We start from the raw sequence: 14,816 nt of genomic DNA on the forward strand, positions 1-14,816 counted from the left end.
TTCAACACAAACCCAGAAGCAGAATCATCTTCTTTCTGAGACAATGGAAGTCATGGAAATGGGAAACACACCAACATCATTTTGTGCTTGACAAACACAGTTTGCTTCCAGGAGGGAAATTAACATCCAACCAAGAGCCACAATCTGGAGAATTCAGCCGCTCAAGCTTTTCCAGCTCTACCAGCCACCTTGGCCAGTAACCCACCATTGTTTGGATATCATTTCTTTTTGTAAGAATTAATAACCCGTCTGGATAAGCACTGAAAGCATCCGGTGGATTTTGAAAGCATCAGAAATTCTGACTTACTCCACACTGCAGATGGAGAGGCTCTGCATCAGTGGTAAACGATGCCGATGTGAGCGGGTCGGGTTGTTTGCCATTGTTAAACTGGGCCAGCACACAGTTACGGTGGATCTGGACCATGGCGTTCTCCATGGCCATCGCCGCAGCTTTTTCTACAGATGAGTCCAAGAAGCTGGAGACGCCTGGCACAGGAGGCAAGAGGACAAGATGGATACGAGATCCACGAATGCCGAGGCTCAGCAGAGTCTCTACGGTGGTGTAGATGTCGATGTTGTTTCCGTAGACGATGGCGTTATCTGAGAAGACGCAAAGAAGGAAAGGTTTCATAGTGAGAGTTCACTCACAAACTCCTATGTCAAGTTTGGCAGAAAAGAGAATTCCTCTTAAAAAACATACATAAACATTCATTGTTTATGTGAGGTGGTTAATGGTTAAAAGTTACTGGTTAAAGTTACTAAGCCGCATGATACACCTGCATAAATATGAGTACTTGGCCTGTTTTCCTACGTGAACTTTGGACGGCTTCAAGACAGTCAGGTCGGGATGTTTTTATCACATGTAGCACACAGGAGGAAATAACCAACTTCACAAATACTCACATGATGCAGTAAAAGCACCAAAATATTGGTCAGTATTTTTATTGAAAACTGTGTGAGTCAATCCAAAGTGCAAAAAGGACCAACAGAGAAGGCAGTGCAAATGACTGTAAGAGAAACACAAAACATGATGATGACCAAATCATGAAAATCACATAAAAGAGAAATATAATGAACTGATAATATAAAAATAACAAAATAAACAAACACAGAATTAGAGAAAAATAAAAGAATAAAACAAAAATCATTGTTGAAATGTTGACAGTGGACTTGGGCATGAAGTGGACTTCACTTAGACGGCAATAACAGTAACAGAAGAAGCCCGATCAACTTCTATTTCTATGCAAGAGGTTGGACTTGGAGGGAGAATATGATGTTAACATATTGTGGAGCAGATCTACGGCAGGCTTTAAAAACAAACAGGGATAAACAACTGAGAGGTTATAAAAATATGGAAAAGTTTTTCTATGTCCTTAAACTGTCTCAGCGATGGTTTAAACGATAAAAAGCTGCTCTTCACGACATGACAGACCTCACTGTTAAAAGGCAAGAAACTATCCATAAAACACACACTAGCTGCTGTATTCACACTCAGCAAAACGTTACCTACAAAGTTTTATATTACTGCAACATTTATTGAGAGCTTATAGTGGAGCACAGTTGTTACCTTCCACTCTGAAATCGGTGAAAAATCAGCCGCTGTCCCTTCATTAATGAGAGACATGAAACGTGATGCATGAGAGGACTCAGATCCAAACAAAAAACTGCAGTAACAGCTTTCTGAAAACAAAAAATGAATTTACATGCATTTTTCTCCATATAGGAGCTCTTGTATGTTTTTCTGATTGTGAGCACAACAGATGTTATTGTCCAAAGATACAATACAAATGATCTCTCTTTTTCAAACCAATGTTTTCCAGTCTACAGACAATAGCTCAGTCTGCTCAGGTTTTACAAACGGCCTTGGAAACGAAGGGAAAAGCTACACATTGTTCTACAAGAGGCCCTCGGCTTGCTGAACTCTGAACCACAGATACACAAGGACAAATGAGAGCATCTGAATGAGTTTTCCTTGTACTTCAGCTCCTCGTGCTTTGCTGTTTGTAATGGACAGCACCTCGACCGCAGGACCTTCATTCCAAAGGTCCGACAGACAAAGAGAGCACAAACTGAAATTTTATATGTGCGTGAATTCATGGCGAATCACGTAAACAGAGTATTCCTAGTTATACTAAAACTAAGCTAACAGTGAAAAATCCTTTCATTAAAATAACAATACAATTGTTTTGAAAAGAGAGAACATGTGCTTACAAAAGATTTTTTTTTTGGGGGGGGGGGGGGGGGGGGGCATTTATATGATTATCTTTAATTTGCAAATATGTTTTTGCAAATGTAACAAATAAATAACAGATCAAAACAACTGCCTGCTGTCCAGTGAGCCTGTGACTGTGTGGATGGACTCAAACTAAGCTAAGACCTCTCAGAGAGTGGACCTGACCAGTGAATTATGTGATATGGAAATACAACCTTAGAAGGCATCGAGTTAACCGATGCCTTCCAAATCATGTTCAGTTGAATACTCTTACAGTTTTTGTTCCTGTTTCATGCAGGTCACCGGTGAAAATATAATTTAATTACAGAGGTTACATTTTTTTTAAAAAGGGAGCAAAAGTAACAAGTAACAGCCCTGATGTGTGAAAAAAGGCTGGAAATACAAAAAACCTGAACTACAGCAAACCATAAAAGCACTTTGATCAATAAATATTGGTCATAATCTTGACTTACATCTCGATAAAATCAGATTTTATTACAGAAGCGTGATGTTTTGCGTTCAGCTCTGGCTTTACCAGCCTATTGCTGAAAAATCAAAGCTTATCAGCAGGTTATGGCGTGAAATAAAAAACACAATGTTAATTAACATTTACATGATCTGTGTGACTTGTCAGTTTTGTTGATGGTTTCAGTGAACGGTGGAATGATGCGTCAGTATGAATTATGGGATGTTATTATCTCCTTTCCTGTCATGAAAGATGGTTCAGCTGCAGGAGGTAATAAAGGAAGCACAGAAGCACCTTTCCTTAGTAATAACAGAATTCAAACAGCTCTTATTGTGGCTGCCACACCTCTGGGTCACTTCACTCAGTCAGGAACCATCCAAAGGCTATTCAACTGCACCTGGACTGTGAAGAAAAACAGCTAATGCTACTGTGTGTTATCTGGGGTAGCTTTTTTTTCCATCATCTCTCTCTGTTATTAAACCAAAGTAAGGTCACATTGACCCAGCGGTCTTAGCTAATTATAGGCCAGTCTACTCTTGAAAGAGTAGTTGTAAAGCTCTACCTGAAACCTGACTGAAACTCTTTAAATAAGCCATTCCTCTGCAGAAGATCAGAGCTCATCACAGTACAGAAACAGCTTTAGTCAAGGTTACAATCTTCTTATGGCCTCTGACAGTGGACCCATATCTTTGCTTGTCCTGCTAGACCTTTGCAGCGTTCGATACTATTGACCATAATATCCTATTAGAACGATTATAGCATGCTGTAGGTATTACAGGTATTGCACTGCAGTGGTTTGTATATCTATCTTATTGATCCCAATTTGTTCATGTAAATGGAGAGTCCTCTTCACACACTAAGATTAATTATGGAGTTCCACAGGGTTCAGTGCTAGGACCAATTCTGTTGACATTATACATGCTTCCCTTAGGCAATATCATCAGCAGACATAGCATACATTTTCACTGCTATGCAGATGACACCCAACTTTATCTGTACATCAGACCTTCCCAAAGTGTGGGGCCCACCCCCTGGGGGGGGGGGGGGGGGGGGGGGGGGGGGCGCAGAGCCATTGCAGGGGGGGCGCGGTATGAAAAGGAAAAAAAAAAGTGCTTGGACACTGCTAGCATCATTGACGGGTTTTTGTCAGGGCTCCCACACAAATGCAAAGCAGGAGATGAAGCATCGCTGACTATTTTTTCAAACCAACTTCATTCTAAGCCAAAGACTAGAAAATATGGTGAAGCATATCTGCCCTTTGGTGTCACCTGCGCAAGTGCAGAGGTAGGTCTCCCCTGCATCGGGAGCACGCACCGGGCTCTCCAAATCACGGACAAATAGTATCCCACATTCTTGATTTTTAGTTCACAAACACTTCTTGTAATGACTAACTACTCCTGACATTTTGGAGATGTTAGCTCTTTATACAGTGAAGTTACAGCGGGATACAAATAATATCAGGCTGATCCTGCCACGATTTGTTCCCTCGGTTCAAATCACGGACAAACAGCATCCAACAGTTGTTTATGTTTTTAAACCCATTTTGCACAGAGAGGCATTTTTTGAAAAATGTATTGATAGCAATGTTGAATATTATTACAGGGAAAAACAACTACAAGTAAAATAATCACACCGTGAGCCTCCCTCTGCCTTTCTAAATGGAGAGACAGTAACTACGTGTGTAAGTGTGTAAAACCTGCAGATAGTCAGATTAACAGTATTGTGTCTCTATCTGCCATTCTGCAATTCATCTCATGTAAACAATAACGTGGCGCACAGCGTGACGTGAAAAAAGGCACATACCTTTAACATTGCGTGACGAACTCTGTATTCCTCATCCACACGTAAACACAAAAAATCTCCGTTTTCGGTGATTCGAAAAGCCGTTTACGTGTGGACGAAACAGTTGCATTTTCAAAAATTGTCATGATTCGTTGTGTGGCAGGCAGGAGAAGGACCCAAGATGCAGACTCACAGACACGGGGATAAACTTAAAGATCACAGTTTTAATGCTGGCTTAAAGGTGAAACACAAAACAGTACTGAACTAAACTGGAAAAACTAAACATGAGATGTACCAGGAACCACGGGGAGAGTAACACACAACATGAGGGAGAACGCGACGCCGAACAGAGGAAGACGCAGACAGAAATACACAGAGGGTTAACGAGGAAAGTGGGAACACACGGGGAACACAGCTGACACAGATAACCATAACGAGACAGGGCGGGGTGAACATAACACTGACGGGAGACGGGCAGAGTCAAACAGGAAGTACACAGAGGTTCAGACAGGAGGAGAGAGCACGGGGAGAACACAGACATAACAGGCTGGGGAAAACATGGAATAAAACACGAAAGGGGACAAGGGCTCATGAATACATAGAGGGGCACACAGGGGGTGAGAGTCACAAAGGGAAAGCACACAGGGAACAACATAACATACAACATCATCGTTGTATTTTTACTCAGTTGTATATAGTATTTGTATTTGTATTCTATTTTTATCTTATTGTATATTTATTTTATTTTATTCTACTGTATATAGTATTTTATTTTATTCTATTCTGTACAGTTGTGTACTGTATTTATTCTTATTGTATTCTAATTTTTGCCTCATAACTTTTGCACTGTCCACTTCCTGCTGTGACAAAACAAATTTCCCACGTGTGGGACTAATAAAGGTTATCTTATCTTATCTTATCTTATCTTATAACAGGGCAACTCAGGAAACAGAACCTAAACAGGGAACTGAATACAAAAATACAAGAGAACTAAGAATACTGGGCCAACACGTAGCGCAAAACAGCTAGTAGTTTATTTTATTACACCTGTAATTTAGGGGGGGGGGGGGGGGGGGGGGGGGGGGGGGGGGGGACATTTTTCTTGTAAAACAAAGGGGGTCTAGCAAAGTTTTGGAACCACTGCTATACATTTTCTGATTTTAAATTCAGATAAAACTGAGGTTATTGTACTTGGCCCTATAAAATCTTAGTGTCTTACCAGACACTTAATCTAGATGGCATTACCTTGGCCTCCAGTAACACTGTGAGGAATCTTGGAGTCATTTTGACCAGGATATGTCCTTCAATGCACATATTAAACACATATGTAGGACTGCTTCCTTCCATTTGTATAAGATCTCTAAAATTAGAAATAGCCTGTCTCAGAGTCACGCTGAAAGACTAGTTCATACATTAATTACTTCTAGCTCGGACTACTGTAATTCATTATTATCAGGATGTCCTAAAAACTCCCTGAAAAGCCTTCAGTTAATCAAAAATGCTGCAGCAAGAGTACTGACAGGGACTAGAATGCATATTTCTCTTCTCTATATTGGTTTCTCTTCATTGGCTTCCTGTTAAATAAAGAATCAGATTGCTGGGGTTATCTTTGTATTACTGTTGAATCTTTATCTAACAATATAAAGTGCCTCAAGGTGACTGTTTTTGTGATTATATTTATATATTTATATATATTCATATTATTATATTGCAATATAATTAAAACTGAATTGAAGTTGCTACATTTAATCTGCTTTTAGTATAATCTGAGGCAAGTTCAGAAATGCCTTTCTTGTCTAGTTTTATCAGCACAGGAGGAGTTGAAGGCTTTCACGGGCTGCTGTTCATGGCCTCTGTCCATGGTACTGAATGAGAGCTGCGGTAAGATGAGTTAGATTTATATAAGCCATGATCACATGCTACAAATATCATTGCTATTGACGGTAAAGAGCTTACACAACACAGTAGTTTGTTTTGGAAAACTACCACATACTCTGACCATCTCACACAAATACACAAACAAAATGCAGCTAGGAGTGGTTGGGAGTGTTTTATTAGCTGAGCTCCTTTGGTTGCTATGATACACGATATCCACAAAAGTAAAGTGTTGCATGAACTCCACTCCACCTGACTGCTGCTTAACTGTTACACCCACAGGGAAACAAAATGCCACTTTAATCATGATCTTCCGTATAATTACTCTGGTAGTTTGGGGATTTAATTTTGCTACAGGCAGTACTAACGTCTCCTCCATTGTTGCTTAGCAGTCAATGGTTGGACAGTATAGTTTTTGTCTTGCCCCTCCTAAACTGTGATTGGACAGCTGGGTTTTCCCAGAAGGTCAAAAATTTTCAACTCTCGGTGACCATAAACATTTAAAAAAAATTTAAACTTTCCCTGCTTCTGAGAAAAAACACAAAACAACACAAAACACACTGTAAACAGACCCTCATTCCTAAAACATCGATTAGTATGCACAAAAAATAGATCCCGTTAAATGCAGTCTTTCCTTCTCATTGGATGTGTTTTTCCTAATTTTGTGAACACACTAATACGTTCAGTTAGCATGTCAGCTTTAGGATTTCTGTCATTGCACATGTTCATATGGCTTCATGAATTCATCATATGTTGTTTTGTTACTTGGAAACAGAGGAAACATTATATTTAATAGCTTACAGCTGCACATGCTCATTTCGTAAATATTAATTGTCATGTCCATGCAGGACACATTAGTTATATAAACAACTGTCCCTGCTGACATCTTTGTGAAGTGCTAATAATCTCTGTGTTGGTGGAAATGAACAGAGCATGTTATATTAAAAATGATACTTGCATGAACATTGCTGGAGCAGGGTAATAAAATGTTTAAAGATCAACTGTAATGTTTTTGTTTTTTCTATTTTTGTTGGATTTGTGGCAAATCAGAGAAACTTCCCTACACTCGAAGGCTGAGATTTACATACACTCTTTGTTTTCCTTCTGTTGTTATTATTAAAATATGGAAATAAACATGGTATCTGCAAAGGTCTGTCTCTGCAATTTGCATGTATTAATGGTTTTCCTTTATGACTGGAATCAGCTAATTAGTATGTATAAAAGCCTCACTCTAGATCACTGCACAATTCCTTCAGAGAGCAGATTAATTTTGCTTAATGACACTGTGCATTTTCCCTGCTCTGAAAAGCCCGGCTCTCAGAAAGTGATATGATAATGGAAAATGGATGGAAGAGGCCGACCTGATTCACGGAGATGAAAGATTTCTCTGCAGCTAATTAGCTGCTAATTATACCGGGGCACTTCAGCAGCGACTGGCTGAGTAATGACATACTACTACAGATTAATTTTAGGTGTTCTCTCTGTGTGTGTGTGTGTGTGTGTGTGTGTGTGTGTGTGTGTGTGTGTGTAGGCGAGGCTTTCCATTTACCCTCCAGCTCCAAAAAGTTGGCACAGAGCCAGCGGCGAGCAGCCATGCAGTCGTGGAGGTCGTTGAGGGTGAAGAGGTTGGAGGGCACGGGCCCAGTGTATCTGCTGTGAGTGGAGTGCAGCTGGCTGTTTGTGACAGGCTGGCTCACATCTACACCAGTGGGACACGGTACCTACACACACACACACACACACACAAAACAAATTAAATTCATTTCTTTAACTTCTTACATTTCAGTCATGCAATATCAAACAGTTAAAAGGAGACATCATGAAAGGAATGCTGTGCGTCACCATTATGTACAAAGTGTCCTTCAGCATGGACAAAAATCATATAACAAGACAGTGTGACAGACCTGCTGTCGTGGTCCGAGGGTGTGGGGATGTTCGTAAGCTTTGGTTCTTTTATATTTATTGATTTGGATCACTGTTTTGATTTTATTCTCATGCTGACAATGTTTTTTATTTTTTGTGAGCTTCAAATGAAATTATTGAGTTCTGGTCCCTGTTTTTCATTCCATTGTTGTATTAATCTCCCCAGTCTGTTCTCTCTCCTCTCTCATGTATGTGCCTTCTCGGTTAAACTTTCCCTGTTTATTCTGGTTTTTTTTGGTTTTTTTTGTTTTTTTTTTTGTGTCCCGTTTGGATCTTTAGCCATCAGAATTGTTGTCTTAAGGCCAAGAAAGATGCCAAGCGGATTTATTTTACCAAGTGGATCATCATGGCCTTGCCATATTGGTCCATTTGATTGACCTTTATTATAATTATGAATTTATTTTATTTTCAGTTGCTACAAATGGGACAGACATGACTGGGGGATAGGACAGGGAGAAAGAATGAAAGAAAGAGAGGGAGAGAAAGAAAACCAAAGGGGAGAAGAGACGGTGAGAAGGGGGGGAAGAAAAAAAAACAAACAAACAAAAAAAACAAAACACCTGGGTCACCTGTATGGAGAAAAAAAACAGAAGAGAAAGCAAACAACAAAGAGCAACATAATAAAAAAAACGGCACCATCACAATAAACTAGCTAGCAGTAGATATCAGTAGATACTAAGTAATAAACGATATTGTGCAGCACGCAAGATAGACAGGGCACAATGTGCTTTGAGGCAGCAGCCAAGAAAGCTGTAGTTCGCATCTGTGAACACCCGTGTGTACACCTGTGTGCATACCTGTGTGGATCAGCATGCTTGCATTCCAAAGGTTTCTCCATGTAACGATCTGCTAGAGGGTGTGGGGGAGCCACAGCCCTGTCCTCCAGGGTATGAAGCAGGTATGGAGGAGATCAAAACTCCAGACATCCAGAGGCCCCCAGAACACAAGAGACCAAGGAAGACCAACAGAGGGGCAGCCGCGCCACTGTTCCAGTAAGAGCTGAGGAGAGTCCCAGATGAGGGCTCACTCAGCAGCCGCGGAGCAGAAGCCAGGGGGAGTTGCAGTGACGCGCCCGTGAGCTCCGCCGGCAGCCAGCTGTGCCTGAGTGACCGAGCCCCAGGCCGAGAGGCCGGGGGCACCCCACCTCCGAAGTGGCCCGAGCGAGCCCCAGGCTCGAGGCCCCGATAAGCGGCTGCCAAGGAGTGAGCCGGTGTGTACCCGGACGCCCACCCCCAGGCACAAAGAACCACCAACGCACCGACACCTGAGGGAGTCCGCCACTGGCAGGGGAAGTGGTGGTGGGTGGAGATAGGCCTCCAAACCTTGGAGGGCCTGAGATGTCCCCAGAGACGTGGCGTCTGATACCCAACCTGACATATAGACACAGTCCCTGTTTATTCTCTCTTTTGTATGTTTCCTGTTTTACTTTGACAGTTGGCTTTTTCTTGTGTGTTGTCTATGATTTTAATTCCTGTCTTTTCCTGCCCATTTCTTAGCCTCAGGTCAGAAACAAACATTTTGTTGTTATTTCACCTGTCTAAGTGCTGCAGCTGTGTCCTCTGTGTCAGCTTTAAAGAGCTATAAATAGCTTTTTTTCTCCTCTTAAAGTTAGAACTAAATTATAATGCCAAAGGAACATCGGCGACACAAGGATGTCATATTATGTTGTTGTTTTTTGTAACTCAGGTATGGCTCGAGTGTAGTCTGTGAATCCTGTTGATGCTTAAGCAAAAAAAAAAAACCTACTGAAAACACTCATTGAGCACTTTATTAGGGACACCTCTGCTATCTAATGCAGGGAAATACAACTGTTTTATGATTAAAAACACTTCTCTACAGCTCATGCTTCAATTTTTGTTGAATTTATAAAAAAAGTTGATCATTCTGATTCATGGTTATTAGTGTGTGTGTAGTGGGGGCGGTGCAGGTGGATGTGACTGCATTGTAATGAGATGTTTTCTGCTATTTTCTCTAACCAAACAGCACACATAAGTCGGAAATATTTTTCACCCAGTTCACACTGCAGCAACAGCTCTGCTGTCAGAGGAAAGACTTTTTACAACTCACATTAAAAGAACCAATCATCTCACCCGATACTGCAGGCCAGTACAGAGGATGAGGTGGTCGTAGGGCACCTTCTCCCCACTGGACAAGAGGACGTATTTGGACTTCCTTCTGATGCCCACCAACTTCCCCGTCACCACTCTGATGAAGGAACGCACTGGGATCTGGGCCAAGTCTCTGCTGCTGTAGGCATGACTGCATGAAGATGAGAAGAAGAAACTTAAACTAATAGAATTATATTGATGCTAATTTTCTAATACAAGCCTCCACAATGATGATGATGCACTTTCAGTTAGAAATCTGTATTTCTAATATGCACTGACAATGTCAGTGTCTGTCATCATTTGTTGGCCGGTCTCTGGCACAGAATTCGGCTCAATTTAAAAAGAAATGTGTACAAATGTTGTTAATGTTTGTGGAAATCACGGTTGAAAATCACCACTGAAAGTATTCTGACTGGCTGCATCACCACTTGGTGTGGCAGCTGTAATGGTCTGGACCACAAAGCTCTGCAGAGGGTGGTGAGATCAGCACAGCGCATCATCAGGACTGAACTGCCAGCCATGCCGAATCTCTACAGACAGTGCTGCATGAGGAAGACACAGCGGATCCTCTCTGATCCCAGCCACCCCAGACACAGACCTTTCACACTCCTGCCGTCCGGCAGGCGGTTCAGGAGCATCCAGACCCACACTACCAGACACAGGGACAGTTTTTACCCACAAGCCATCAGACTTTTGAACTGCTGACATTCCATACACAACACTACACACTCACTACAATAACAGGACTCTGCACACTGTCACTTCAACAAATGCTACTTAAATGCTCACTGCACAACTTTGTACAACCTGCAGATACTCTTGCACAAACTTGTAAATACCAACTTGTCTTAAATGTAAATACCAACTAAATTCTCTAATATTTAATACTTGTTTCCTCTCCTTTTTATTGTTATTGTTATTATTATTATTATTGTTATTGTTATTGTTATTGTTATTGTTATTGTTATTATTATTATTATTTTATTACTACCACTGCTATTTTCTGTTATTTTCTTCTCAATATAACTGCACACTCTCTATATGCTCATGTAAAGCTGAGGAGCACGAGCCAAAGAATTTCATTATGGATAAATGTGGCTACAGTGTTTATCTGTACATGACAATAAAACTTGAAACTTGGAAACGTGTACAAGAATCTGCAAATGTGTCTGATTCATTAATGTGAAAGAGGTTGCCTCACATAGTGGCAAATAACATTGCTTTTAAAGTTTCTTTCATAATATTCTGAAATAATAATAATGTCATGTTGCGTTTACATTTTTCCTTCTAAAACACTGTTTTTAACTGAGTTTAATTACACTTAAAATAATCACACACTCTGGTGCTTTTCCAGCTGTCTGATGGTATGTCGATATATATCCAACATGTTTGGGAATGCGAGATGGCACAACAAGGTTTTCCATTTTCATGTGCATGTTGTTCTGTTCACTCACCTTGTGGACAGAAATCCAGCGTCCTCGCGGTTGTAGTCGCCGGGGAAACCGTGTGTTGAAATGAGGGTCAGGCTGTTGAACCTCAGGTGAGGGCTGTGAGAGAACAAACAGCAGCGAAAAGCATGAGTGCTATTCCACATAACGCTGTGAACACACAGTGAGAGGAGGACCCTGGGAAGGACTTCAGAGCTTTTGGAAACGCAATCACTGAAACATAAAACTCATGTTACTACTTTAAGTGTGTGAAACTGGAAATTCTAGATAACACTTTGTACATTTTTATACTGTTTGTGTTTTTTTATACTGTTTATTTCAATCATTGGGACTTTATTTACCCCCATCTGATGGTATTTAATCACTAGCTTTTTAATGCCTCACTTAGATATTAGAACATTAAAGAGGTATAAAAGCAAAACCGTGATTTCTGCTATTTTAAAGGAAAATAGAGGACAGTGGAGACACTGGGAAAACGTGACTTTCCTCTAGGCTGCTCTGGTTCACAATTGATTCATCGGCCAGCCACGATTTATTATTCTTTACCTCCCACCACATTCTCTATTCCTAAACCAAACTGAAGGGGCTTCTTTGTGCATGGCTATGGAAGGTGTGTGACCCTTGTCCCCACGCATGTAAACAGTGGAGGATGCATGCGGAGAAGCATTCTCTCCAGAATATTCTTTCCTGGCTCGTCGGCCACAGTGAGCAATGCTTGTGATGTAGAGGTGGTTTGGCCAGGCTGAACAGCAGGCACCATGCTGCCCAGTTATTACAGTCTTACATTTTGCACTTTTTTTGTCACATTTAAGTATTTTATAGAAAATACTGAATGCTTTTCTCTATTTTCTCCTGTTATATTTTATGTGCAACGCATGCAAAAACATCTCTCTCTCTCTCTGTATGTGTATATATATATATATATATATATATATATATATATATATATATATATATACACACACATACACACACCTTTTGCCACAACATAGAGTGAAAATGAATAAGGCATGAACTTGCTGATCAGTGTGCAGCAGTGTATTGTGTTGAGCAGATCATTGTGTTGTTGGCTGGCAGGGAGAGCTATTTATATGTCGGTGTATGTGTTTGGGCCGTTTTGATGCACACACACAAAAAAAGAAATGGAAAAAAAACAAAACATTTTTGAATTGCATTTTGGGTTTTTATGTTTAGACTTTTGAAAAAAATCAGCCAAAGATTCAAAAATGTGTGTAAACAACTGTTGAAGACTAATTTCCATTTTGTTCACAGATGTATAAAAACATTTAGAAAAGCAGACTAAAGCTAGCCACAAAAAGAAGAAAATATGGAATAAAAGTCACAACTCAGTTGATATAGTGATGATTTTGTGTTACGGGAATATAAGGCCAGGTAAAGAATCATAGATAAGCTAAGACAGCAAAGCCTTTATTGGTCCCACAGTTGGGAAATTCAAGGATACAATGACACAGTTGACATTTTAGATGCCGAATAGCAGCAAAATGGAAGTGCAGTGGTTGGATAACAATAGCAGCAAGCACTGAGTATTGCATACCGAGCTATGAGCATATGTCTATTAACATGTTTACTTTTGACAAGAGTGAAGCTTTTTTATTTTTTCTCTACTCTTTCAACATTATTTATCCAGAAAGTTAGTTTACAGCGCTCAAAGCTACCTTTATCGTAATGTTTAAATGTCTTGAACACCGGAGGAATAACAACCTTTCCATATTTCACTTACTCAGGCTAATCAGTCTTCTTCTTAGGTCTGTGTGGGTGTGTCACCACTGACTGACAGATGTTCCTGACATTCGCTTGTGGATACACAAACAGCTAAAGACACCTTGTAGCACACCTCTAGTATACTTTTGTCAAATTTAGGTATCCTCTGTGCTATCTAAGTGTAACAAAACTGCTTAACACCAATTTAACAATAACTAAACTTAAGTAACACTGAAACTGGGATGTTGTATAATGGGTCGTGTTTTTTATCCGGTTATTTAAATATGTATGCAGACACAGAAACTGGAACGCCAATATTAGACTGAAAAATGTTGCCTGCGTCTGAACTGTTGCGCAAACAGCAGACTGTTATCCACCTTTAACCTGAGAACACAAACATAGCAGAATGGTTTTATGAACTGAAACGGCGGTGCATTGAAACGTTGTCATGATAGCCCATCCTGCACCTTTAGCAGCTCATTTACTGCGGACACTGCGTTTTCAATACACTTGAGGTTGATTTAAAGCTGACTCCTGACACCATGATCCAAACGAGAAAACAAGTTCTACAAAATAGAAACTATAACAGATCTGAATGCACTGAACTGAAAACAGCTATTTATACCATTGTCACACTGTCTGGTTTGGTTTTGTTTGTTGTTGTTTTTTTTGGGGGGGGGGGGGGGGGGGGTTATCCTCAGTTCGCTGGCAAGTTTCCGTTTGTAAAGATTGACAAACGTAAATTACACGGGGCTAAAAAGAGCAGCTCAGGAGTTTAGCTTTAATTCAAAATTCAGTACACTGTTGAAATTACATATTATGGTGCTTTTACATAAATCATAAACCTTTTAAAATCCCTCTGTTTACCAATGTAGGCATGTTTACAAAGCGTAAAGCTTCTCAGGTGCACATTCTCCAGCCTGCTGATGCGTTTGTGGTTCCTGAGCATGAAAAACTGGAGCTGTCTGAGCTCTTGTGAGTTTACTGTTGACAGTATAAACCATCTCTTGTGATGCAAATGGCCTCCTTTGTTGTGGCCGACAGGACATTACACAGCAGATAACAGCAGTTCCAGCTCCTACGCTCAGTGAATAGCAAAGTGTGTGTGTGTACCTCGCAGCGTCCAGCCTTATCACCCTGACACTCTGATCACCTCCTGCTCTGTTCTTATCTGTGCTTCCTGCTAAATTAACGCCCAGCGGCGCACATTGACAACACCAGACACCAAAATGCTGCTAAACCGATTGTACATGGGAAGGCTGTTGTTTCATATTAGTGAG

At 40.6% G+C, this 14,816-nt stretch overlaps 1 protein-coding gene across 3 annotated transcripts in view; it reads right to left on the bottom strand.

Moving 5' to 3' along the window:
• Positions 1–14,816, bottom strand: part of cfap61 (cilia and flagella associated protein 61) — a 45,406-nt gene that overhangs the window by 7,199 nt on the left and 23,391 nt on the right. For all 3 annotated transcript variants that reach the window (XM_076874174.1, XM_004561047.4, XM_012921817.3), the window contains 4 exons: positions 11,821–11,913; positions 10,349–10,517; positions 7,885–8,056; positions 308–600 (listed from right to left, as the gene is read on the bottom strand). In XM_076874174.1, coding sequence (XP_076730289.1) covers positions 308–600; positions 7,885–8,056; positions 10,349–10,517; positions 11,821–11,913 — 727 coding nt within the window. The remainder of the gene's footprint in view (positions 1–307; positions 601–7,884; positions 8,057–10,348; positions 10,518–11,820; positions 11,914–14,816) is intronic.

Source organism: Maylandia zebra, linkage group LG15 (assembly GCF_041146795.1).
Source record: "Maylandia zebra isolate NMK-2024a linkage group LG15, Mzebra_GT3a, whole genome shotgun sequence".
Lineage (NCBI taxonomy): Eukaryota > Metazoa > Chordata > Actinopteri > Cichliformes > Cichlidae > Maylandia > Maylandia zebra.